This window comes from Tachysurus vachellii, chromosome 8 (genome assembly GCF_030014155.1).
Source record: "Tachysurus vachellii isolate PV-2020 chromosome 8, HZAU_Pvac_v1, whole genome shotgun sequence".
NCBI lineage: Eukaryota > Metazoa > Chordata > Actinopteri > Siluriformes > Bagridae > Tachysurus > Tachysurus vachellii.
The window spans coordinates 8,855,896-8,883,611 of NC_083467.1; the positions used below are offsets into that span (position 1 = coordinate 8,855,896).

Genomic DNA, 27,716 nt, shown 5'->3' on the forward strand with positions numbered 1-27,716 from the left:
TGAGCAAATATCAGTGCTACAGATAAAGATTTAGTGAGATCAAAAGCTTACTATCATAGGAATTATAATTGCTATACTATGGTGCTGTGGAATTCTGGATGCTGATTGGTTGCTCAGAGTTTGCTAAATGTTCTATACCAGCACATGGATTAATAAATGAAGTTACATTTTCTGTGAAGAGATGTTTATTTAGGGGGGCACGGTGGCTTAGTGGCTTAGTGGTTAGCACGTTCGTCTCACACCTCCAGGGTCGGGGGTTCGATTCCTGCCTCCGCTTTGTGTGTGTGGAGTTTGCATGTTCTCCCCGTGCCTCGGGGGTTTCCTCCGGGTACTCCGGTTTCCTCCCCCCGGTCCAAAGACATGAATGGTAGGTTGATTGGCATCTCTGGAAAATTGTCCGTACTGTGTGATTGCGTGGGTGAATGAGTGTGTGTGTGCCCTGCGATGGGTTGGCACTCCGTCCAGGGTGTATCCTGCCTTGATGCCCGATGACCCCTGAGATAGGCACAGGCTCCCCGTGACCCGAGGTAGTTCGGATAAGCGGTAGAAGATGAGTGAGAGTGAGTGAGATGTTTATTTAGCATTTTAGGAAGGAGTCTCCAGTGTCAGAGAGTTGCTGTGGTATACCAAGAAATATCAAAGACCTTGGGTTTTAAAATACTAGCATTTCCCTATATGTTTTATTCCATGCTTACTCAAGTTTTTCAAATCAAAAGAAAATGATTGACATTAATTGACGTTAATGGTCTAACACACACTTCCGCACTTTCGCCACCTTTTAAAAATTGGTCATGCAACACATCTGCTGACATCTGCACTCAGGAACTTTTCTATAATACGCAAATTGGACATTGCACACATTTGCTCACAGTCACCTCTAACTGTGTACTTGCACTTTGTTACTTGTTATGTCATTATCTGTGCACCTTGGTCCGTATTAATGGCATTTCCTTCTTTTGTATACAATGTATTTGGAAGAATGACAATAAAGCGTGAGTTAGGTTAAGTTCATTCTATTGATACTATTGTATAATTAAAATAACTGCAAAACCAATTCCTCTCCTTCGTCATATATACAGTATACACTATATATAAAAACTCCACTTTGTGTACTGATAATTATTGCATTTTATTTCACTAGAGATCTCAGAAAGCGAAAACAGGCAGTATATTTTAGCCATCAAGGGTTTAACATTTTTCTGACCTTTTTTTTTTTTTGAACAGAACTTTTTCTGTTCATATCTTTACCTCTACTGTCATCAAATGCTCTCTCAGGCATCATTCATGCCCAAGTGTTGAGACTCCCAGCATAGCCAGTCGCCTAGACATATTAATTGGCACCCACTCACTGCTAGGAGGAAGAGTGTGGGCCTCGCTGTCCATTGCCTCCACACGCCTGGGCTACAGAGGCTGTTATTTATCTAGTATCCCCCAGGAGCTTGGCGTGTCTTATGGGGTAAGACAGCAGCACAACACCCCTGAACCAGGATGACTCATCCTGACCAGCTGAGAAAAGTATTTATAGGATATGCATCCTCATCAGACAAATTACAGATCAGTGATTCATCCCGGGTGCTAATGGCTATTCTCTTTGAGAGCTGCTGGACTTGTGTAAGTGAGAGAAAATTAAATGAATGGCTTCACTGATGTTACTTATGAGCGCTGATGGAGAAAAATATTAATTGTCAACCTAACCGGTTGACAAGAAAACAATAGATTGTATAATAATAGATTGTATAAGAACAGATTTATCAGATTCTATATGTACATCATTTTTATGTCCATTGTTAAAAGCTGTATACAAATAAAATTGAATTGAATTGAATTGAATTGAATCCATCCATCCATCCATCCATCCATCCTCTATATCATTTAACCTAGACAGGGTCACTGGGAATCTACAGTCTATCCAAGAGGACTGAGGGCACAGGGGGACACCCTGGATGAGGCACAATCACACACACACACGCACACACACACACACACACCAGACACACTGTGTGTTCTAAACTCATAATTTAGAGATTCCAATCAGTCTACAAAGCATGTCTTTGTACTGAGGAAGGGAACTGGTATACTTCTGGGAAACCCTCAAAGCACAGGAGGATCATACAAACTCCACACACATACAGGAGATGGCAGAAAGGAGAACTGAATCCTCCTCCCTTATTAAGTTAGGTTTTCATTGCAAGTTTTGAATTTCATCTACATATGATATTAATGCCATCATATGAAACCCAGACGTATATATATCTGAAAGTGGCACGTCAAATGGCACAGACTCAGACTCAAAATATACAATAAAACCATTTTCTATATTAATGATATTAATGTACTAGTCATTCTCACTTACAGCAAATGACAACAATGTGTATGTGTTATGATGTTGCCTAGAATTACATTTTACTTAGATTTTCTCTGTTATCATGTATAAGCAATGTCCATTTCTGGCCTGTTAATGGGCAAAAAAAATTCTTGCCTGTGCTGTAATTTGTTCATCCTCTGATGAATGTTGGTTTAACTGCAGTTATAAAACAAGGTGAATTTCAGCCAGGCAATTATTCTTCTCTTGTTCTACTCGCATTTGGTGTTGCGAAGCGTGAAATGATTGCACATTGGGGCTGTGCTTGGCTCTGAGTGAGTGAGAGGGAGACACCTGTCTGGGGTAATAACTCAGCTTAGCTCAACCAGACCTGCACAGTGCTTAAGCCAAACCATACAGTACTAATGAGGGGAGTCGGAGATACTCGTGTCTACTGTGAGATCACATTGCAATTCACATTTAACTCAACCACAAATTGTTCTATTCTCCAACAATATCACACACTCATAGAAGATTATTACTAGACCCAGGAATTAATGTATTTTTTTTCTTGCTTCATTGTACTTCCTCTGATTTTAAAATGTTATGATAAAAAAATGATATTAGTCAGTAATAAACCATTGATATGACAGTAGGGCAGTGGTGACTCAAGCAGTTAAGGCTCTGGGTTGTTGATTGGAGTGTTCAAGCCCCAGTACTGACAAGCTGCTACTGTTGGGCCCTTGAGCAAGGCCCTTAACTCTTTCTGCTCCAGGGTTGCTGCATCATGTCTGACCCCATATTCTAAAGTTGGGATATATGAAGAAAGAATTTCACTGTAATGAAGATGTGATATTCTAACCCTTTTTACCAGTACATCAGGAATTCTACTCCACCAGCAGAACAAATACAAATTGCTAAAGATCTAAATGTCTACATTCATCTACTAACCACCACTGTAGAGTGTGACAAGAGAAGAAAATCCAGTGCTGAACATGAGCACAAGCACAACAGGAACAGATTTTTTTTTTTTTGGCCTCTGGGAAAAAAGCACATGTGTTCAGCTGTTTAGTGTTAAATCCTTGGTTAGTCTGACTATTTTACACGCAAAGTCCTTAATCAATATTACTCCCTTGCATCCTGCTCTAAATAACCATGTCATGGTACATTTTCAAAAAGCTTTTCTCTCTGTTCTCTAAGTTGCTTCTCTAAGCTTGCCCAATCCAACATGTTTATCTCAGCATGTTCACATTGCTAGTCCTTCACTCCAGCTGAGATGCGATAAGCCCACCTTCCATCAACACAGTCAATAGCATGTAGCAGAGAAGACACCAAGTACACTGGGTAGCTTGTTGTTGTTACATAGCAATACAATGTGGCTTAGTGGTTGAGTCACTTTTTTTTTTTATTTTGTTTGTTTATCGCAAATACGTATCACAAAAATCTTTCAAGATTAAGGACCAACAGTTATGCTAATTTTTTGTGCAAATGTTCTGTATTTTAATGTAATATACTGTTTAAATTTCATTGCATTTATAATTTAGACTACTGTATTTCCACTAGGTCACTGCATACATTATATGCACTTTTACTAGTATCTTTTCTGCCTGAGATCACAGCTTTTTGTTCTCACAGCAGTTCAGTATTTACAGTTTGCACTTTTTATAGAAAAGAAGCATTTATTTTTACAGCTACATTACAGCACAGTGAAATTGCTTCTTCACATATCCCAACTTGAAGGTTAGGGTCAGAGTGCAGGGTCAGCCATGATACAGCACCCCTGGAGTAGAGAGGGTTGTAGGCCTTGCTCAAGGGCCCAACAGTGGCAGCTTGGCAATACTGGGGCTTGAACTCTGATTTTTCAATCAACAACCCAGAGTCTTAATCGCTTGAGCCATCACTGCCCCATTATACTACATAAGAACTCAATAAACATTGATCACATGCTTTTCATTGTAGATAAACCATTAAATAAACTTGCAAGCACATAACAAAAAACTTGAAACTCAATTTTGCAACACCTTTAAGACTGTTGACATATTTTAGAAAGCAGTGAGACATACATACATTTTAAATATTTCATATATAATATAGAATAAACTCTTACAATGAATTTCTTATTAAATGCGTTCAAAACACCATGGGTTTTATATTATAGTTTTAATATTTATAGTATTAACTTTGTAGTACTCCATCTTTTTTATAAATAGCAGCAAATAGGTTCCAGGGCACACTTTACAGATCAAGCCCCTGCTGTCAGCCACCAATTTCAATTTCAAAGCTGCCTCGCACTTCTATCGCCTCCTGAAGCTGGTCTTGAAGTCGCAGCCAGATGTTTTGTAAGAAATATTGTTCACCTGTTTGAACAACTCACAGAGCATTCCTGAATAGAACTTTTGAACTCCAGTCTTTAGTGAGACAAAAACAGACACCAAAAGCCCGACAGAAACGTTTCTATTCCTACATTCTGAAATTTACAAAAGATCACGTAGAAGCAGGCTTAGTACAAGTCATTTATCTATTTCCAAATATATGAAACTTATATCTTTGATCATTTTTAAGCAAATGAGGATGTAATCAAGTTGAATATAATTTAAAATTGATTCGCTGTTCAAAGGTTTGATGACATCTAACGTGATGCTTGGAGAATATAAAGGTCCCTAAGTGACTATTGTGGGTGGATGAAGCAATGTGTTATACATCAGAGCAAGCTAAGGGTCATACTGCAGAGAGAGAGAGAGAAAGAAAGAGAGAGAGAGAGAGAGAGAGAGAGAGAGAGAGAGAGAGCGAGAGAGAGAGATAGAGAGAGGGAGGGAGGGAAAGCGAGAGAGAGGAGAAACAGGCTGAGCAGATGGAAAAGTTCTGCACAGAGGAATGCTTGGAGCCAGAAGGAATCGAGGCTCCATCGAACCCAGTAAACTAGTGCAGGGAAGGGGGAAAAAACTGCCACGTTGAACGCCTTCTCCATAAAGCAATAACAGATTGAAAGCAAAATCAGGTCATGTAAAAGGGAATACAACCATTTGGACTATTTTCCAGCCTGTTTCATTGCTGCTGATTTATAGTTCAATTTTATTGTCAGTTTACAATTTAAACACACAAAATAAAATGCAGATTTTAGTTGCTTTACACACAGTTTGCTCAATTAAATCTGAAATTTGCTTCATCATAATGAAACAATAATTGAAGTCAAAACATGTACGGAGGTTTAATAGCTAGCCATGAACTTGTTTTACTGTAATATACAGATGCTCACAAATAGCTTTCCTACAATAATAGATGTACCAGATGTCCTGAGGTAAAAGACTATAAACCTACTGTAAATATCATGTATTAATCTTAAAAATGTGTTTTAAAGTTTGAACAAGATTCAGTACAAACCTCTGTGTTTTGACATGTTCTTGATTTGGTTTTGGCTCTTTTGTATCATTGGTTTGTTACCAACTACTGTATTTTCATCTGTGTAGTGTTAACCCCGCAGTTACTTTGCACACTATACAGTATATACATACACACTATGTTTCTTTTTCCATTTGACAATCATGTCACTGTAAGGGTTTTGTTTCTTTTAGTGAATTGTTCCTATTACCTTTTTTGATTATGGATTATCCCTGTTTGGATTCATTATGCTGATCTTGGCTTTTTTAATCATTTTTAAGTTGCTGTTTTTTTTCTAATCCAACATGTTTAACTCAGCATGTACACACTGCTAGACCTTCACTCCTACTGAGATGCCATAATCCTATTTTTCATCAGCACAGTCATTAACATGTAGCAGAGAAAATCATCCTGTAATAAAATTGAAGTGATGTAGAACATGTTGGAAAGCTTAGTAGCTAGGCCTGAACTTGAGTTACTGCAAAATGCAGACGCCCAAAAAAAGTTTCATATTGGAGATGTTTCCTATAGTAACAGATGTATCAGGTGTCTCGAGCAGGGCCAAAATATACTGTATATCGATCCTAAATGCATTAAATCATACACTGAAGTGGTCTTTAAAGGTTGAATAAGTTTGAAGTATGGTATACGCATACAGTATACTTCCACTGTGAACAAGTCACCAGAGTCTGTCTTCACTGGCTGCTACTAGACAATAAAAAAAGATTTGTACATCTTCACCACAATGTTTGCATAGAACTTGCTTGTATTTGCACTAACTACTGACTGTTGTGCCTTATAGACAATGCTACTGTGTAACAGTGGTGCAAAGTCATGGCTCAAGTGGTTAAGACTCTTGGTTGTTAGTCAGAGGATCGGGGTTCAAGCTGCCGCTGTTGTCCCCTTGAGCAAGGCTGTTAACCCTCACTGCTCTGGGAGTGCTGATGTAACAGTGGGCCAGTGGTGGCTCAGACAGTTAAGACTCTGAGTTGTTGATTGGGGTTTAAGCCCCAGGACTGCCAGGCTACTACTGTTTGGCCCTTAACCCCTGTATGGTGTTTGGGTCTGTGGGACCCATATTAATAAATATCAATAGTTTTGAAAAACTTTGCTTCCTTGTAAATTTGTTGATTTTTTTCCACTCATAACTTTTTTTAAATTTTCTTTTCTTTTTTTTATTACATTTTATTAAAAAACAACAAAAAATGAGTAGCACTTTAATTAAAAAATGTGATGTAATAAAGGTAAAGGGCAAATATTAACCATATATGCTGTTTATATTGCTTGTAATAGGGATGAAGTAAACATCTGTAGAGTATTTTAACATAACATTTTTGATTGTGTTGAATTAAAAACCCAAAAATGCAGCGGGTCCAACAGACCCACGAACACTGGTTGAGTAACAAAAATACGAACACCATACAATGGTTAAGCAAAGCCCTTAACTCTCACTACTTCAGGGTTGCGAACCTCCAACCTCCTTTTAAAGGTCTATTCAAATATAGGTTCTTAACTTACATGGGTCGACATTTTAATCTGTAAAGTCTTGGGTTCAATTTCTGTTGCTTATAGTTTAACTGCTAAAAATTATTTGGGTGGGGGGGTGAGAGGTACTTTGTTATGATAATCTTGTCTTTCTGTATGATGTATTTCATGAAATACTAGTGATTAGCCTTGACCTACACTGTAAGTCCTGATCCATATGTGGAGTCCATTTGCACTCTGCACAACTGTGAATGAAACCTTATTATCAGCCAGACACCCGGCCTCGCTTTCAGAACCGGGTAAAGCTAATGAGCTCTTCACTGGCTCACAACCTGTCTTCACAAATAAATCACTTTCTCTCCACACATCTCCATTAATGTCCCCTAGCATCACTACTGTTCCACAGAGCAAACTGTGGGTGGAACAAAAAAGCTGGAGTGGTTTGTTTTTTCCCTCTGCCTCTGAAAAGCTGTCAAGTGAGCTGCTTTTTTAAGGGCACAAAACAAAAAAAGAAGCCATTTATAGCAAAGGATTGTCTGGGCAATGGATTAATCAGGGTTGTCAGTGTGCAATAGTGTTTTTTCAGATTAAGATGATTGCAGTGACACACTAGCAAAGTGCTGGGATTTAAAGACTAAGACTTTTTTGAATTTGAAATTTTTTGAAGTCATCAAGCATTAAACAATTATCTTTTGGTAGCTAAGCTTTGTCACATTATGGAGTTGCAATATTCAATGTCAGATTTAAAAAAAAAAAAGAAAAAGAAAAGGACACAGCCCAATGAAACAGTTAAATAATTCACTGTAGGATGGACTTATGTAAGTAAAGGTTTACTTTACTATAACTAAAGCTTTATACAAAAAAAACAAAAGAAACAAATTTAAAAACAATTTATCACTTTGCACAGTGTCTGAGCTGGAGTACTGTAGCACAAGTAACTTATTGTGTATAGATGCTAAAAGCACACTTTATGCACATGACAATAAACTAAACATGCGAGTATTCTTTAAAAGTCATCATCAGCATCTTTAAGGAAATATCAGAAACATCAGTAGGACTACAGTCTTAGAGGAAGTTTAATTCATGATCATGAGCCTAATGGACTGTAGGCTTAATGTATTTGAGGACAAATATTGAAAGGCACTAAGCTGAAGGTCTCACTATTCAGTGGTAGCACTGAGCATAAGAACTGGAAGTAAAATTGGGTTTTGGAAGCAGTGCTCAGAATTGTAAATGCAATAGCTCTCATGTTGAAAAAAAAAAATCAAACAGAGCACTTTGAAAGGGCTTGGGTTTGAGTGAAAGAAAACTCAGTGAAATTGAAATAAGGTCCCTGTAGCTAATGACAAATGGAATATCAAAAGCTTCTATTGACGCTGGACAAAGGCTGTCACAAGTTTAGGTCACATTCTTTTTCCGCACCTCATACTGATGTGTGGTCAGTGCAGTTTGAGCTTAAAATAAGCTGTACTTACCACCACAGGCCTTCCCGTCATATGTTGCACAAACCCAGTCATGGCATTCACATCGTGGTCCGTAGTACATCCCCGGCTCACTGACTCGGCAAATACAGACCCCGCACACACATTCTCCCCTCCCGCTGCAAATCAGGCCATCGGAAGTCCGGCATCTTCTCTGCGAAGCATCGCTGGAGAGTTTACATTTTCCTCCCACCTGCCTGTAACACATAAGCATTCACTCACCTCTCTGACCTTTGGCCTTTCAGCAATAAGAAAGAGGGTTCAACAGGGGTGGAACTGTTTGACATAAAATGTCAAATTCATATTGTCTGCATTTTTAGGTACATTCATAAATGTTTTTATACTGCTCCTTGTCAAAGTGCTGTGTGTACCATATGGGTGTTTTTATCACTGCTACAATCACAGGATTTGGAGAATTGGGAATTTGGAATTTGGAGTAGAGATCTTTAGCCAACAGATCTCTTCAGTTTTCAATTCTTAAAGGTAGGGTATCTGATGTTTGAAAGTCAATGTTGACATATAAAATCAACCAAACAAACACGCCCCTGTATTAATAGCTCCGCCCACACATACATACGTATCCCAGGCAACTAATGGAAAGAAATGTGTCTTTATCATAGCTGAAGGGAAGAACAATTCGATTGCAGATAAACAAACAAGCAAAAATGACACACAAGCATAATCATGCAAAGGACGGCATATATTAGTTCTGTGAAACAAAGCAAAACCAACGTCACTCACCTATCGAGAAGGAAAAAGCAACCTCGGCAACTTAAGTAAAGTTGGCCGCATATTCACAGATTGGAGTTTCCCGAGTCAATAACTCCTGAGCTAAACACTGTTACTACACAAAACGCAGTTGTAGCTGCCTCTCTACATTACTATGATAGAAAAGAGGTGTTATTTGTGTAGTAACAGTGTTTAGCTCAGGAGTTATTGACTCGGGAAACTCCAATCTGTGAATATACTTTCAACTTCCTGCTCCTTCAGTTCTCTCCAGCGCTGGAAAGCTGATCCTATATTAACACGGTCATACTTCTTGCCTTATTGTAAGCCTTTCTTCGCTTTCTTTCTTTGTTTTTATCCTTCATGTCAATGTTAAAACCGCTTTCTGCTAATGTCACACATGCGCACTGAACACTCTCTCCGCACATATTGACAAGACATGCCCCTTTCTGCTCATTGGCTACATGTTTGTTTTGATTTTTGTTTAGTTTGTCGTCCCGACATTGGAGACCCTACCTTTAATATCAGATGGTGTTGATTCATTTTCTATAACAGCACTTTTGACTCTAGCAAAGACTATTCATGGTTTTTTTTTTTTATCTAAATTTACCATGCTATCCTTTTAATACTAACTCATTCACAGAGGACTTTCTGTAATACATAGTACAACCTTTAATGAAATATTTTGTCTACTAACCGATAGGCTGTTTATTTAAAATTGATGGAAGGGGTCTCTAGTGTCAGCGCTTTTTAACAGGGAAAGTTTCTTCAGTACAGAGGACATTGTGTCTTGTTTTTTTGACAAGACACAATTTTAACACCATTCACTGTAACTATATAAATCACTTATTGCATTGCTATTGGGTTATTTTTCACAATGACAACAGAAACTGAAAGAATATAAATTATTACACCCACACACTATGATATGGAGATATGGAGTCTAAGTTCCTGTCAGGAAGAAAGCTGTATTCCCAAGTTGCGAAAGTATCTACTGAAAAAAGAGTTATTTTTTTTAAGCTATTCCTCAGACAAGGCTTATTTTTTACTACTCTGTATTGCTAGGTTGATCAGACAAATAGCTATCTAGTTGGTCACAAGATGCTAAAGGAATGGAGATGTAGCTCCAAAAATTGTTAAACCAATGGCATCTCACAAAGGAATGTCCTCACCACACGTTTTTTTTTTCCTTCGGAGCACACACTGAAAAAAAAAGTCTTTGAAACCATTTCTAGCTTTTTATGTGTTTAAGATGGTCTGTAACTTGGTGGTCTATAGAAAAAAATGTCGCTACTGACATTTCTACTGAAATATAAAAGAAAACACAAAGCCAGCTGAGATGTTTTTCAGAAATCCCAATTCTTTTGTTTTAGCATGGATATATTCAGGTTTCTCAAACCATTTAAACCAGTTTTAAACCAGTGAATGCAACCAAATAAGCTTAGATTAGAGTTTTCTTTCTTTCTTCTTTTCTTTCTTTAAAATTCCATAACAGGTACGTGTATAATTGACACTCAAAATGCTGCAAGATGTAAAACAGACTTTTTGGGGAATTGGGGAAATATTGCAAATTAGTCCAAAAATACTGAAACTCACCACTGAGTTGGCCTTAATTCATTTGCCTTTCTGAGCCAAAAGAATTTAAATCAAAACATAATATTTACATGGGTCATTATGCCAGGTTTTATTTTGTCTTACATTATCAGGACGAAAAAGAAAAAAAGATATGTGAAGTGATAGAACAATGGAGGGTCTTAGTATTTATACTAGAGACAATATTTATCTGGTCACAATCATGTGTGTCCATTATAGGAGCTGTGACTTTAGTACCAGTGCACACCTGTTGTGAATAAACTGATGGAAATAATTCACTGCATTCCGTCCTGCCTTTATCCAGCATGTTTATGGCATGCTTATCTGCCTTCTCTAAAGTTGTAGAGCAAAGCACAATTTCCCACATAGTTCATAAATGAGCTAGTGTTAGTTTTCTAGTGATTATGCTACTAAATGGTCATGCAAGAAAAGCTAAACCTAATAAACAACAACAACAAATTATATGTACCATCTGTAGCAAGACTGGATCAAATCCAAATGTGGAATATTGCCAGAACACACAGAGAGTGCTTATACTGTAATAGTATTATTCAAGTTAATATCCTTTCATTGCTACATTTATGTATACCACAGAGACAAAATATGATCCTTGTGGGGAGTAAATTCACAAACTACAGTCGATAAAATATATCACAAAAGTGCAGAACTTTTAAACTGAACCTTACCACGTCAACGGTTTGTAAGAAGTAGAAAGTACAGAAGAATGAAATATAAAAACACTTATGGTATGAGGTACTGTATGGCTTCCAGTATGCTGTGAAATGTGAATACATTTTTCCACTGTAGCTTCCACAAAAGCTTGCAGAACTCTGAAAACCTAAGCTGATGAGAGTAAAACAAAACTCATTGACTTACCCCAGTGATTGTAGTAAACTTTCTTCAATGACTAACAGCAAAATCAGAAAGAAAGAAACAAAGATGGAGTTCACCAGAGCCTCTGCATTCATGTTTAGATCTCCACAAGAAATCTGAAGTAAAATGCCTTCAGGAATTTCCACTTTCCCGTAGAGGTAGAGCGGGCTGTCCAAAACTGCCTCCAACTGAGGCCAATAGCGCTCTCCATGCAAGTGCCTTTGATTAGATATGACTCTTGTTGCAGAAGCCAGGAGGTGGACTCATACAGTATGCAGCTATGTGTTAAAATCTAACAAACTAAAATGTAGGCACAACTGCTACTATTTCAGAAAATTATGTATAGGAATACTTATGAAAAAACTTTTTCTTTATACTTTTACTTTATACTTCACTTTGTTCCTTTTCACTTTATCATAATAGCAGCCAGTGATATTTGTTACAAATTTCTTTGCACTGCAGATTAGGTTTATAGGGACGGTTAATAAAAGAAAGGACACCACACAACAAAACACATAATAATACAATGATAGCTGAATGCCACCCATGATTCATGATAACCTTCAGAATAACATTTCTGGAAAAATCCAGAAACCACCAACCCGGAACTGCAAAATAAAATAGTAAAATCTCTACAGCTTTAAGTTCTCTGTTATTAAAATGGTTACAATATGGTTATTAAAAAAAGCAGAGTATTTGTAACTTGTGTCTCATCTTAGTTTTTGGTTTCCTAGCTAAGTTAGATAAATAAGGCTGAAGAAGAGCTGTCTGTGATATTTCTTACTAAATAGGTTGGTTTTAAATGACAAAATGTAACCAAGGTACTGTACAGTAGCAGCCTAATTTGAACCACCATGACCCTTTGTCCTGCAAAAAATCTTCCCTGCCTTTTTTGCATACCACATGATACTGGTCTTAATGTATGTCTCTTGTCTCACCAAGATATATATATATATGTGTGTGTGTGTGTGTGTGTGTGTGTGTGTGTGTGTGCGCTACCCTGAGATGGTCACACTTCGGAAGGCCACCTTCCAGGGCATCAAGGTCTGCCCTTTGTCTTTAAACTAATAGCGGATCTGTGTCGGCTGTTGCAGGTGAAACACCTCCGGATGTCCGTCTACCATTCACAGATGGAAGGATAGTGGAGCGATTTAACCAGATGCTGAAGAGGATGCTAAAGAAGGTGGTGGATGAGAAAGGGTGGAACTTCCTCCTTCCTTATGTCCTGTTCGCCATCTGAAAAACACATCAAGCCTCCACGGGCTTCATCCCTTTCGAGCTGCTGTTCAGATGACATCTCGTGGGAATCGTGGATAGAGCAGACTTCCCCCTTCCACTCGGTCGTGGACTTTGTCCAAGAGATGCAGGACCACATCGACAGGGTAACCTCCATCGTTTGAGAGCACATCGAGGCCGCACAGCGGGACCAGCAGAGGGCTTATAATCAAGCCTCTGAACCACAGTATTTGCCCTGGAGACCAGGTGCTACTTCTCGCCAAAGCCGCCTGCATATTCTTGCCAAAGTGGCAGGGCCCCTACAGTATCCTCGAAAATGTAGGCCCGGTGAACTACCACCTGCAACATTCAGGTAAGTGTGCTGACACCAAACTATACCATGTCAACCTAAAAAGTGGTTTCCTACGGTGCCTGAGATGTCTGCCCTTGCTTGTCTCGTCACAGATCCCCAAGAGTGTGCCCTGGTGCAGAGTGGGCCTAATCTCACTTCAAGCCTGCAACAGGACCTGACAGAACTTATGGACTAGTTTGATGATGTGTTCTCATCCACCCCCTGGCATACCCACGTCGTGCAACATGAGATCAGAACCCTTCCTGAGACTGTGCCATAGATGAAGAACTGGCTAAAATGCTCCAGGATAGCATCATCTTAGAGTCCATCAGTCCGTGGTCCAGCTCCATTGTTGTCATCCCCAAGTCGGATGGAACTCTTTCCCTCTGCAATGACTTCTGGAGGCTCAACCAGGTGTCGCACTTCAATAGCTACCCCTAGTGGCCATTGATGGTATCAGGTCCACCCATTCGGCCTCCATGGGGTGTCTGTGACTTTCCAGAGGCTGATGGACATTGTCTTGCACCTCCGGTTCACAGCTGCCTACATAGACAATATACTCTGCCACCTGGGGCTGACCAAGGGCCAGCTTCGGTGCGGTGGATGGTGGGTGCCGAAGAAAACTTCCTCCACTTGAAAGAAGCGCTCGTCATTCACCCCGTCCTGAGCCTTCCCTTCATTATCCATACCGTTGTCTCAGACGCAGGACTCTGTGTGGTCTTATCTCAGGTCTTTGAAGAGAAGGACCTATTCATCTCACGAAAGCTCACCCCCACAAAGCAAAACTACTCCATGGTGGAACAAGAGGCACTGGCGAATAAGTGGGCAATTGAGGAACTAAGGTACTACCTTGTGCCAGTTCACCCTAGTTACAGAACTCATGCCCCTCCAGTAGATGTCCCTGGGCAAAGGACACCAATGCACTGGTAATTCAGTGCTTCCTTTTTCTCCAGGACTCTTTTCTCTTTTCAGGTCAAGCACCGAGCCAGCACAGGAACATGGACAGCCGATCCCACGGCTACACCATCTGAGCCCGCCGACTGCTAGGGCCCGGGACTCCTAGCTATTGGGAGTCTGTGACAGCAGCATGTTGCAGTAGTCCAGTCTTGGAAATGATTAGAGACTGAACAAGTATCTGTGCAGTCTGTGTTGACAAAAATGGCCAAATCATTCTGATGTTGTAGAGTAGACACCGACATGAGCATGATCACATTAGCAACATGCGCGGAAAAGGACAGTTGATTGTCCATGGGTATTCCAAAGTTGCAAGCCATGAGGAGAGGGGAGAGCAGATATTTGTGTAGAGATATTCCAAGGTCTTGACCTGGGAATGAATCTCGTGTGATGATCACCAGTTTGGTTTCGCTGGGATTTAAGTTCCGCCGATGAGCCGTCATCCGCGCTGATATGTCCACCCGACATGCTTAGATCCGAGCAGAAGCCGTGGTATCTGAGGAAGGGAAGGAATATATAAGTTGTGTGTCATCAGCATAGCAGTGATAAGAGAACCCATGTGATGAAATAACTTCACCAAGAGAGTGAGTATACAGGAAGAAAAGGAGACGGCCAAGTACTGAGCCATGTGGGATGCAATTGGAGAGCCTGTGTGGAGCAGATGTTCTGTGAAATGGTATGGAGCATAATGGTAGGAATTTGGATACAATGGGAAAGTTCAAGCAGCAAAAGCACACATGTAACCTCAGAACCAGAGTGAGCCCACAGCACACAGGCCCTAATGCAAGCCATTTCAGGACCTCAGACAGGAATAAACTCTTCTGTTCATTTACTTTCCATTTTATTAATTGATAAAAATAAGCTATTAAAACTTTTATTTTTAAAAGCATCCCTACTTTATAACTTTTTTTTATCACACCTGACTGAAACTTTTGCAGAGTACTACACACACACATGCATGCAATATGCAAATAAACATATATTTTATTTATTCAATTTAAATGTTGAGTTCAGATGACTTACAAAAAGGATGCAAAACAGTGAACCTAGATGTCATGACAAAATATTTCAGAAGTCATTTAATGTATTATTTTTTTACATAACTGAAGCCCCATGGATAATATAGCCCAGTGTATGGCCCAATGTTTGCTCCAAGAAAATTCTGCTCCAGTTCAGTTCGACACTCTGCTAATGATTTTATGCCAAATACAACCACTGTTTGCTCTAGCATCAATTATGCTAAATAAATTACCAAGAGCTAATGGGTTGTCTTTCTTTTGCTGTTATATGTCATCCATTCATTCATTAATCTTCAGTAACTACTTTATCCTGGTCAGAGTTGTAGTGAATCCAGAGCCAATCCCAGGAACACTGAATATGGTAAAGGAATACAGCAATTTATATATATTCGGTAAACAAATAATGAGTGGAACCCTAGTCCACTTGTCAGAACTTGCTACTGGAACATTAGGGAGTGTTGTTTTGTGTCACATGTCTCGTCAATACTCTGTTTGTAATGGACTCATTATTATGTCTATTTATTTCCCCCACATTGTGTGTAGATGTGCAGAATCCTCGATTTTTGTATGTCGGTTCATGTATCATGTTTTGCCAAAATCTGGACAAATTCATTCATTCATCATCTACCGCTTATCCGAACTACCTCGGGTCACGGGGAGCCTGTGCCTATTTCAGGCGTCATCGGGCATCAAGGCAGGATACACCCTGGACAGAGTGCCAACCCATCGCAGGGCACACACACACTCATTCACTCACACAATCACACACTAGGGACAATTTTCCAGAGATGCCAATCAACCTACCATGCATGTCTTTGGACCGGGGGAGGAAACCGGAGTACCCGGAGGAAACCCCAGAGGCACGGGGAGAACATGCAAACTCCACACACACAAGGTGGAGGCAGGAATCAAACCCCGACCCTGGAGGTGTGAGACGAACGTGCTAACCACTAAGCCACCGTGCCCCCATAACTGGACAAATGAATTCCAAAAACATGGCAACTCTAGAGCTGTGAGGCAGTTATTTTATCCATGGTGTCTTACTTTGTTTAATTGCAAAAATATAGCAAATTGTGACTTTATCAGTCATCAGAGAATCACAGCATTTATGAACAGACTGGATTTAATCATGCTTTATTGCTGTGAAGCCCAAATTGAAATTGTGTGTAATTTTGAAACATCATCATTTATGTTAATTCATGTTTGTTAACAATACTTTTCAAATAAAACAAATCCATTCAATATCACGGTTATAACCAAACTTAAATATGTTTATAGGCACTTAAAGAGGGTCCATGCTCCAAAACAAAACATCAGAGTTATGTTTTATTTGCTAAGTCTGTTTTTTGTTCTCTTTTAAATCGAATTGTGCATGTGCATATACCTAAATCTGGAAGCATACGTATTGCATGATGTCTAATTCTCCCTTAGTTCTTAGACTAGCCTGTTATGAACCAGGGTTCCCTTTAACTGTACAATCATTTTTATAGACCTGTGAATTTATGACAGAATCCATCTATTCAACTATTATGCTCATTATATTGTACCCTGGTTATTTATTAGAGCCCTAAAGCGTTTATGCCATCTTTTTCAACTTTCCAATGACCAAACACATCATTATGCAAATATGTGCAAATTATGTTATCAAGGTTTGTATGAAATCCTTTACATCTAAATGACCAGACAAATGAAATAAGAACAATAATAAGAACAACGGCTATGCTTCAAGGACCCTCTAGGGATCTGCATGCCCTATTATTATTACTATTATTAATGGTGCTTGCAAAGCATCATTATTATTATTATTTTAAATATGAACAGTAATATAATTCCGATGTTATAATGCGAATAGCTTTGTATCTGTAGTTTAATGTACACATCATGTCTGAGGTACTGAGTTGGCTTGCATTAGGGCCTGTGTGCTGTGGGCTCGCGCTGGCTCTGAGGTTGCGCGCGTGTTGTTGCTGCTGCAGTAGCTGGAGCTCGAGCTCACACACGGCACCGCGACAGTTCGCGCGCATGGAAGCGGCGTCACGTTAACCAGCACCGGCGGACCGTCCGTAAGTGTCTCCTTTCTGTTAACCGTCTCTTGCGTTTTCGCTTTACTGCTTTACCGAATACAAGGGCGTGATGGCGGGGTTTCATTAGGTTTATTTACGTGCATGATACCAGGAAGTAAGCAGCGGCTACACACAGACTAGGCCTCCGTTCATATATAACCATCTAAAACGCAGGATTAAACACGTCTTTATCACCGATTTGATGGATTTCTGACTCGTATTCGTCGCAAGTCGAATTCGAAATATCTATGCGTGCTTTGTATTTTCTTGGTTTCTACGAAATACGGCTTTAAAGATGGATGAAGATTTCAAATCTGTGGATGAAGCCTCCTGCTCCCCTGTTGCTATAGTAACCGTGCGGAAGCAGATGTTCAGTGCAGATTGCCATCCGTACGTCTCATCACTGCTAGTGCATTTAATTACGTTACGTTTGAGGTCAGAAATGACTCGGATGACTTGTATCTGGTTGCAATGAGTCGATAGTTGACCAGAAATCCCTTGATATTGTTTGATACTAAAAAAACAAACAAACTAAAACCACAGCTGTTTCCTCATCATTCTACTCCATGCTGAGTTGTTGTAACATCTTGTAGTATGTTTGTGCAGAAGTACAGAACAAAACACACATCTGGACACCACTCTTTATGGCAATATTGTTATGGCAAAAATCCAAACAAATGATAGAAATTCTTATGATACCTGATATGATATATCATATCAGGTATCATAAGAATTTCTATCATTTGTTTGTCGTTGTTTTGTTGTTTCTGTGCAAATATTGAACCAGGGCCTATGCACCAGAGATGGATGGATCGTGCTTGTTGAATCTGTCCGTATCAGAGATCTAAACGTTAGTTGATATTAGTGAGACTGGTCCAAAACTGACTCTCTGTAAGCTTCTGCTGCTTATGTAGAACATCTGTGGCATCCTATAAGACAGGTTATGTCTGATCTCTGTGTGTGATTTTGGTGATACCTTTGGTATTCAAAAAAAAATTCAAACCTCTTCAACTTCAGTTCTTATTTGAGTTATTTAAAGTTCAGCGGTGACAACCCTGATACAATTAACGGGATGAAACAGAAAATAGAGTTGACTTCTTTGCGTACATAGAAATAGAGATTTGGTGTTTCAAGTGAGTCTCATTCACTATCCAACATGTCGCTTTGTGATTTTTCTGTGGAAAATTATCAATGGTGCCACTGCTGCTTACAGTACAGACTACATCAGGTACTAGATACGCTATTACATATACAAATAACTAATAAACTACATAGTGTACATAGTATTCTTTTTAGGTGGCGTGCAGCACTGAGGCACCAACATTGTTACCCTGCTCTCAGTTAGATACTGGAGTTTAATTACAATATTAAACTTGAGTTGATGTGAGTCCAGCTTCTATGATCGGTCAGCAGAGTCTGATGTGGTGACTTGATATATGATGTGATCCTGAAATATGAGAAGAAATTTACTTGCTTTTTAAAGACCATCCTCATCTTTAAATATATATAAGTCTGGGCTCCAAGTGCTTGTATTTTGACAGGTTTCATTACAGATTATATTACTGACAACACCTTGAGTGAAAAATAAGAATACGTTTCTTATTTAGTTAATGACAGTGTGCACTCATGTTGCATGGACTCCACAGGTTTCTGCAAACCATTACGATCAGTTTTTTTTAGATCAAATCCTTCCAAGTGTCTGAAAATCTGATATTTTGCATAAGTTGCGGAATCTTAAATATTTAATATTTAAAAAATTTCTTTTTTTGTTTTAAAATATAAAAAAATGTAGAAACTTATGCTTATTTGCAATTTTAATAATAATAATAAAAAAATAATAATAATTCAAGATTTCCAGTGATCCCAGTAGTCTCAGACTTTTAGACCTCACTGTATTTAAGACAATTCTCATCTTTAAAAATCCCCCTCAGCTTTAATAATTCCAGTTGGCTGTGGTTCGGTTAACCATGAATTGCTTTACATACTGAAAATTTCAGGCTTGTTTTGGGAGACTAGTGGATACCCACAGCCATCATTAAAATGCCCAGTGATTGCTTGTGTTGAAAAGGTCCTTTCTCAAAATGTGAAAGTAATTGTGGTCCTCCACATCCCACTCCCACATTACAGCACTTACACCCTATAATTTTGTTTTCAGTTGTCCTCAAACCTTTACCAGCATATGCTAAGTGTAGCAATTACAGACGATTTGCAAACTGCTTTTGAATATATAAAGCTTTTTTGAGTAGTTTGGACTTAAATTTCAACACTCTTTTCTGTACTTTTATGTTATTTATTTATTTATTTATTTTGTTGTTGTTTTTTTTTTTTAATGAATTAAAATGGCCTTTAAACAGACATTGAAATGTGTTTTTTTTATTTATCAAGGCAGTTACTATTTGTAATTGAACTCTCAACATCTGGCAGATTTGTATATACAAATCATTGTGTATTCCAAATAGTATCCTGTGTTAACATGATTTGAGTGTAAAGCATTATTATTGCTTTTATTTGCTCGTTTATTCACTGTTACATGACCAGGTGTAACAGAATTCCTGAGTATTTTAAGTTTTAAAGCCTGACGCTGACATTCCTTATTCTCATAAAAAATGATATTTATCTCTTTTATTTGCTTTATACAGTAGTAGTTACTAGATATTAATTTAGACGAATAAGAATTCAAAGACCACCGGGGGCACGGTGGCTTAGTGGTTAGCACATTCGCCTCACACCTCCAGGGTTGGGGGTTCGATTCCCGCCTCCGCCTTGTGTGTGGAGTTTGCATGTTCTCCCCGTGCCTCGGGGGTTTCCACCGGGTACTCCGGTTTCCTCCCCCGGTCCAAAGACATGCATGGTAGGTTGATTGGCATCTCTGGAAAATTGTCCGTAGTGTGTGATTGCGTGAGTGAATGAGAGTGTGTGTGTGCCCTGCGATGGGTTGGCACTCCGTCCAGGGTGTATCCTGCCTCGATGCCCGATGACGCCTGAGATAGGCACAGGCTCCCCGTGACCCGAGGTAGTTCGGATAAGCGGTAGAAAATGAGTGAGTGAGTGAGAGAGAATTCAAAGACCCCAAAAAAAGTCTCTCCTGGATTTTTTCCCCTAAACTTTACAATGCAACTGGTGGAGTTTTTGTGCTTTTTTCTGAAAACTACTTGAATTGATGAAATTGCAAGCACAGATTTCTCTTCTTTTAAACTCCTACCAGTGCATACACACATGAAATTACTTTCTCTGATCGCTCTACTCATGCTCATCGTAAACCAAAGGCAAATCTGCTGTCATTTTGAAAAACATTTTTGTAAACTCAAAATTGCTCAATTGCAAAGTCAAATATTGTGGAGATTGTTTGATTTTGTGTTCATTTCTGCAATCGCAAAATCAGGAAATAAGGTTAAATTCAGATGTAAACTAAGTAGATGAAGATAATTAAACATTCAGTTTTGAATGAATTGATAAACGTGAATTAAAATGGATTTGAAGTCTTATTTTTGTTTGTTTTGACCGACAAAACTTCCACGGTGTGCCGTATTCAGCGTAAAGTCTACAAGTGATGTCGGTATTTATGCATGTGCAGAATCTAATTATACACACACACATGTAGTTTATTCTTATAAATTAGTCTTGTGTAGAGTTACAGTATCAAGAAAGAGATGATCCATCTTTAAACACGAGCCTTTTACTTAAAGGCATAGAAAATGCTGCCTGAAGCCCAAAAAAGTGTTTTTTTTTAATGTAATTTGTTGTAACATAAAAAAGAGACTATTTAAAAAGTTACAATAAATAATACAATAATATATGAATAAGAAGCCTATAAGCATTAAAGTAAATATCGTATAGGACTGTAGTGTACTGCTATTATACTGTCTTGCTAACCGAATAATCCTAGTTGTAGTGATCACAGTAATCACTGCATATTTGGTCTAAATATACTCTATTATTTTCATTATAAAATTGCTTTTCATCAGTTTAACCGTGTACCACTTAATGAAGCATTATGATAAGGAAGATAACTGATGTCTTCAAGACAAATGATGTCAGATATGTTTGATGTCAGAACTGATGCATGCAATTTCCGAATTAAATTCTTATCATGAGCTCACAAGTCGAATCATAATTAAATGAACACTAACATTTATTTAACAGAAAAGCAGATGTATTGGCGGTTGCATAAGCATTAAACCAATGTAGACTGGATAGAGTCCGTTAGTAAACAGCAATTATCAATTCTCGCAACAGTTTCTGCATTAGACTGAAGTCTGGGATTTGACTGTGCCACATTCAGCTTCTTTGTTTTAAACCACTCTGTTGTCACTTTGATAATAAGTCCTTTTGGATAGCAAACTAGTGAGTCTTAAGTCTTTTGCAAGCGTCTAGGATTGCCTTGTATTTGTGTCGTTATTTTTCTATCAACTCGGACCAGATACAACATGACGCTACCACCATCATGCTACACTGTGAGGATGGTGATCTCAGGGTGATGAGCAGTTTCAAAATGTTCCACTGTGTGTTAATGCCAGAAAATTTGGTCTTGTCAGAGCAGAGAGACGTTTTTCACAAGCTTGTGTGTGTGTGTGTGTGTTGTTGTTTTTTTTTTTTTACAAATTCACACCTAGTGCAGCTTTGTGGTACATTTTCTGTTGTCCTGTGGCCATCTCAGCTTTGGATCTCTCCAACTCCATTAAATTGACCCTTGGTCTCTTGATTATATACTAATGTCCACACTAAGCAGACCTATGTTGGACGGCATCCTCGGGGTTGTAGCTTATATGCTGTCCATTTTTTGATAATGGACTTGGATAAGTTGCTTCCCAGGATGTTCATAGTTTGGTATTTTTTAACAAACACACACTGTTCTATCACAGAGTAGTTTTGCTTCCTTCTTGGTCATTATTGTTCTGATTGTTTATTATTATGTATATTAGTTAATGTGACACTTTAATGGATTTTCTGTGTTACCTCTGATGGCAAGTTAGGGGTTTCAAGGCAGTAGGGTGAACATTTATGCAATCACAACTTTTCAATATTATTATCCGCCAATCAATTTGGAAACAAAATATTAAATATTTTCCCCTAATCACTTCATAATTATGGGCTATTTTGTGCATATTCGTGAAATCTTAGTGGCCTGCATTTGCTTGTTTATTCATTTCATTCATTCATCTTCTACCGCTTATCCGAGCTACCTCGGGTCACGGGGAGCCTGTGCCTATCTCAGGCGTCATCGGGCATCAAGGCAGGATACACCCTGGACGGAGTGCCAACCCATCACAGGGTACACACACATATACTCATTCACTCACGCAATCACACACTAGGGACAATTTTTCCAGAGATGCCAATCAACCTACCATGCATGTCTTTGGACCGGAGGAGGAAACCGGAGTACCCAGAGGAAACCCTCGAGGCACAGGGAGAACATGCAAACTCCACACACACAAGGTGGAGGCGGGAATCGAACACCGACCCTGGAGGTGTGAGGCGAACGTGCTAACCACTAAGCCACCGTGCCCCCCCATTTGCTTGTTTAAACTTTTTAAAATCAACAACGCCATCATCACTTGGTAAAAAGGTCTGACCGATCGACTTGAAACGAAAGAAATGCATTATACAAAGTTTAAAGTGACTTCATGAAAATCAAGCTAACAATGCGATATTCAAAGCAGCTTCAGAGATTTGGGCTGAGACGTTCATCACATGTTCTGCCAAAGCCCTCTTCCATTCCAGAGTAAACACACAAAGTACAGCTCTCATAGATAGTAATTATACTGTATATGTGTCTTCATTGGTAAGAAATTAAAAGTCAAAAATCATGTTCTTGAATTTTACCAATTCAGGTACAAAAAACGCACAAAAACTTTGCAAATTTTGAAAAACGCTGCAGCGAAATTAAGCTTTTTTGTCTACAATAATAACAAAAGTAATAATAACTCCTTGAGGGAATGATATTTCAATTTGTTGGCTTGAGTACAGCAATGTGGTGCTTGTGTTTTGAATTTAATTTAATAGTTACTTTCTTGTTTGTTTCTTGACTATTTTTCTTAGAGCTAAACACAAGGAGTCATCAACGCATATTTATTGCTTATCTTTCATACTGGTTTCCACCCCTTTGTATCCTGGGTCACCAATGAACGCACCAATGAGAAGCCTGACCGTGAGTCACATGGTTCAACAAATCCCATCTGTCCTGAACACGCCACTCAATGTCGTACTGTATATATATGCGGTGTCTGTTGTGGTGGACATTATTTGTCGATATAATCATACTGTAAACGTTCCACCATATATGCCATGTTGACTAACTGTTGTGTGTTATTTACAGGGTATGCCTGATCGCATGTTATGTGCAGTGCTGGAACAATTTCAGCTTTACTTTTCCCGTTGGTATGTGCGCTTTGTTTCAGTTAGTGTGTCATATCCGTGTATTATCGTTCACTGTGAGAATGGCCCTTACCCCATACTATATGCAACCTCGATATTGGTCGGCTCTAGGTGTGTTTTTAATGGTGAAGATCAAGTGTGATCTTTGCAGCAGGTCAAGGGGAAGGTAAGGTTATATTTGTGTGACGTGATACAGCGTCTTGTGTTCTCCTTGTGCTTAATTGTTTCCCACAGTGGCCATGCGACACAACAGCTCATAACGCCTGGTATGTTTTTATGTTGTAATGCACAGCAGCATTGGAGAGCTGTCACAAAAAAAGCTTTCTATTTTCTTTTTGTTTGCATGGCTGGTTAGGCATCGAACTCTTCCTGTTCAAAGTCACTACCACAAATCATTAATTGTACAAATATCAACATCACATTAGAACATTGACGGTGACTAATAGTGCTATGTTTTAGGAATGCTTGCTAAAGTAATTACTATTTATATTTAGAATAGTAAAAATCGAAATCATAGCTTGGTGACCAATAGCTGTTCGAGTCATCTGTGGTCCTGTTTGTGGCTCTGCCTTTCAGATTCACTCCCTCTATAGCACGGCAAGTCCCAGCATGCTGAAGAGGAAGCAGAGCTCGCGCGTCGAAGCGCAGCCGATGACCGACTTTGGGCCTGATGAAACGCTCACGGACAGCGCTGATATTCTTTGGATCAACAAAGCAGTGAGTGAACGCTTATTCAAACGACAGTGCTGTACACTTGATGTTTCCAGCGCTAGTGGCAGGACATAAATAGGCTGTGTTTGCGTAATGCCTGGTGTCTTGTTGACATGTTAAAGTGTGTGATTTTCCCCAGTGGGTGCACTCTTTACTGCGAGCCTGCGCAATAATCAGTGTCATCTCCGTCTGCATGAACACCCCAAAGACTTTCGAGCACTATCCCCCGCTGCAGTACGTCACCTTTACTCTGGACACGCTGCTCATGTTCCTCTACACTGCCGAGATGATCGCCAAGATGCACATCAGGGGCATCGTCAAGGTAACACGCTGGGAAAGTTATTAAAGTAAGGATATGCAGAGTTTTATGGATTTAAATGAATGCAGCTGGCAGATGAAAGCCCTTTAATTACTGATGGAAAATGTGGACAGCTTGATTGGCAAAATACGTCTGGTACATACAAGCAAGAAAAGTAATTAAAGTGGACACCAGATCAACAGGATACGGCTGTTTCAGAAAGAAAAATTAGTCAGATTTTTTTTTGTTCAGTGTAATCGGTCAAGCCACATCCTGCCAACCCATGACCTTAGAATTGGCCAAAGATTATTCACTGAATCTGTGTTTTCAGTCAATTCAGTGGATGTGTCATTGTTGGACAGGTACTCAAGCATAATGACAGCAATTTTACATCCTGTTTGCTTTTCTTTGTGTACATTTTCTTCTAAAATGGTCAAATACTTCTTACTGTCTTTGACCATGAAAAGATTTTCATTTCTTTCTTTTTTTAATGAGCACTTTCTTTTTGGATTTTCACATCTTGCATCTGTAAGTATTTGTGAAAATACACCCGCCTCCAAAAAAGCTATTACTATTCATCAAAATAAAACCCTCTACAGCAGCTAGAATTGCAACCAGCAGAGTCCTGTTCTCCTGAGGACCTCCCAAGGGTATGTAGTGCTGATTTAACACCACTTTCTCTCTTGAACCATTCAATCCAGCAGGTTAGCAGCTTGATTGGGTTAAGGTCAGGTGACGGGATAGGTCAGTGTACCGTGGGTTGTTAAACAAATTACTTCAGAAAAAGACAAACGATGTCATCACCAGCTAAAACACACACGTAGATTATTTTACTTCCTGAACAAGTGCAGACCTGACTATGAGTTGTGTCACATTTACAGTTATCACTGCACAGTTCAGGTGCAGGGGGCACGGTGGCTTAGTGGTTAGCACGTTCACCTCACAACTACAGGGTTGGGGGTTCGATTCCCGCCTCCGCCTTTTGTGTGGAGTTTGCATGTTCTCCCCGTGTCTCAGGGGTTTCCTCCGGGTACTCCGGTTTCCTCCCCCGGTCCAAAGACATGCATGGTAGGTTGATTGGCATCTCTGGAAAATTGTCCGTAGTGTGTGATTGCGTGAGTGAATAAGAGTGTGTGTGTGCCATGCGATGGGTTGGCACTCCGTCCAGGGTGTATCCTGCCTTGATGCCCGATGAAGCCTGAGATAGACACAGGCTCCCCGAGACCCGAGGTAGTTCAGATAAGCGGTAGAAAATGAGTGAGTGAGTGAGTTCCAGTGCGACTGAACTCACACCACCTCCTACAGGTAGTCTCAGGTTCGGTACCATACTGCACGTCGCGGTCCACGTAACAGTTTTCACATTACCATTAACACATTGAACACAAATGTGTTTTTTTTATGCCAACCGTGCTCTGCGTCTGACTACCACTGCCAGTGTGAAAGTCTACGAAGACAAATGGAAAAACTAAACCACAGAAAATGTTCCAGTCTCTTATTTCAAGAACCAATGTAAACGATGTATAGATGATTTCTTTCATTCACCTTTCATTAAACTGTGTTATTTTATATTAAATCCAGTTTTCTGAAGTTTTGCAGCAACCTAATAAGTGAATGATTATGGTGACCAGATCTATTATTGTAGTAATCATAAAGTACCTCGAGCTCGCTGACCTGTTATTTGGAGTCTCAGCATCCACACTAGCGAGGACACCTGCACAGACTGAATAATGCTGGCTCTTTTGTTCCCAGCTGCCTTGGCCTTTCATTAGCCCTGTAGCCCAGCTGCTTCTCACCTGTGGACTCTCATTAAAATGTGTGTCTTATCAACCCGTCTCTGTTTCCAGGGAGATAACTCCTACGTTAAAGACCGCTGGTGCATGTTTGATGGTTTCATGGTGGTCTTTCTTTGGGTGTCTCTTGTGCTCCAGGTACAAAGCTAGTCCTACTTTCTTAAATAATCATTTTCTGATCAATAGAGTTATAAATGCTTTTTAATTAAAAAGTGCATTGTGATGATTCAGACTATTTATCTATTTTCCCCTGGCATTTTTTTGTAGGTGTTTGAAATAGCTAAGCTTGTGGATCAGATGTCAACGTGGAGAATGCTGCGTATACCCAGGGCACTCATAATGATCCGGGCATTTCGGATCTATTTCAGATTTGAGTTGCCACGCACTCGCATAACCAACATTCTCAAGTAAGTGACTCATCGTCACAGGAACCATCATCAGTATAATGACTTATTAAAATATTCCAAAGCCAGGCTAATTATGTATGCTCCCCTCTTTTTCCTTCAAAGGCGATCTGGAGAGCAGATCTGGAGCGTGTCCATATTTTTGCTTTTCTTCCTGCTCCTTTATGGAATCCTGGGGGTTCAAATGTTCGGCCCGTTCAACTATCACTGCGTTACGAATGATACAAAGATATAGTAAATAATCACACATACAATTCTTGTCTGTTCTTGTCCTGAAATCATGTCTGTTTTTAGCATTTGGTTATTATTTATTACATAAATTGTCACTTACCTTCCTAACCATTAGCCAGTACCATTGTCCTAACCAGTCTGCATGATTAATACTGTATTTTTGGTGCATTTTTACTGTCTGTCCTCATTATTTATGCCTGAATTTAAATGAGGTTCTCATCGGTACATCCGACAATGGTACATATGGCTACATATAGATAGATTATCATAAATAAATGATACAGTAAGGCTCTTAGGGACCGGTTTCCACAATATGGAGCAGTTTGTTAAAACTCAGTAGAGTGAAAGTTTTCTATCTTTGAGAATTCAATTACCGAAATGTGTGAACCTTCACCTTCAATTTTTGCCACAATCGGTAACCAAACTGGATAATAATAGCAGCATGATTTAGAGTGTATAGTGAGTG

At 39.3% G+C, this 27,716-nt stretch overlaps 2 protein-coding genes across 7 annotated transcripts in view; one reads left to right on the plus strand and one right to left on the minus strand.

The window, feature by feature from the left end:
- The window catches only part of itgbl1 (integrin, beta-like 1), a 55,075-nt gene extending 43,026 nt beyond the window's left edge, over nt 1-12,049 (minus strand). The window contains 4 exon segments of the mRNA XM_060876094.1: nt 8,641-8,843; nt 11,842-11,991; nt 11,993-12,028; nt 12,030-12,049. Of these exon segments, the coding sequence (XP_060732077.1) occupies nt 8,641-8,843; nt 11,842-11,991; nt 11,993-12,028; nt 12,030-12,049 (409 nt within the window).
- Nucleotides 12,050-17,307: 5,258 nt separating this feature from the next.
- Nucleotides 17,308-27,716, plus strand: part of nalcn (sodium leak channel, non-selective) — an 87,677-nt gene continuing 77,268 nt past the window's right edge. For 2 of the 6 annotated variants that reach the window (XM_060876097.1, XM_060876098.1), the window contains exons 1-8: nt 17,403-17,438; nt 23,481-23,589; nt 23,758-23,819; nt 24,393-24,533; nt 24,667-24,849; nt 26,670-26,753; nt 26,883-27,022; nt 27,125-27,253. In XM_060876097.1, coding sequence (XP_060732080.1) covers nt 23,778-23,819; nt 24,393-24,533; nt 24,667-24,849; nt 26,670-26,753; nt 26,883-27,022; nt 27,125-27,253 — 719 coding nt within the window. In that variant the 5' untranslated portion in view covers nt 17,403-17,438; nt 23,481-23,589; nt 23,758-23,777. The other 4 variants (XM_060876100.1, XM_060876099.1, XM_060876102.1 and 1 more) reach the window with 4 other exon arrangements.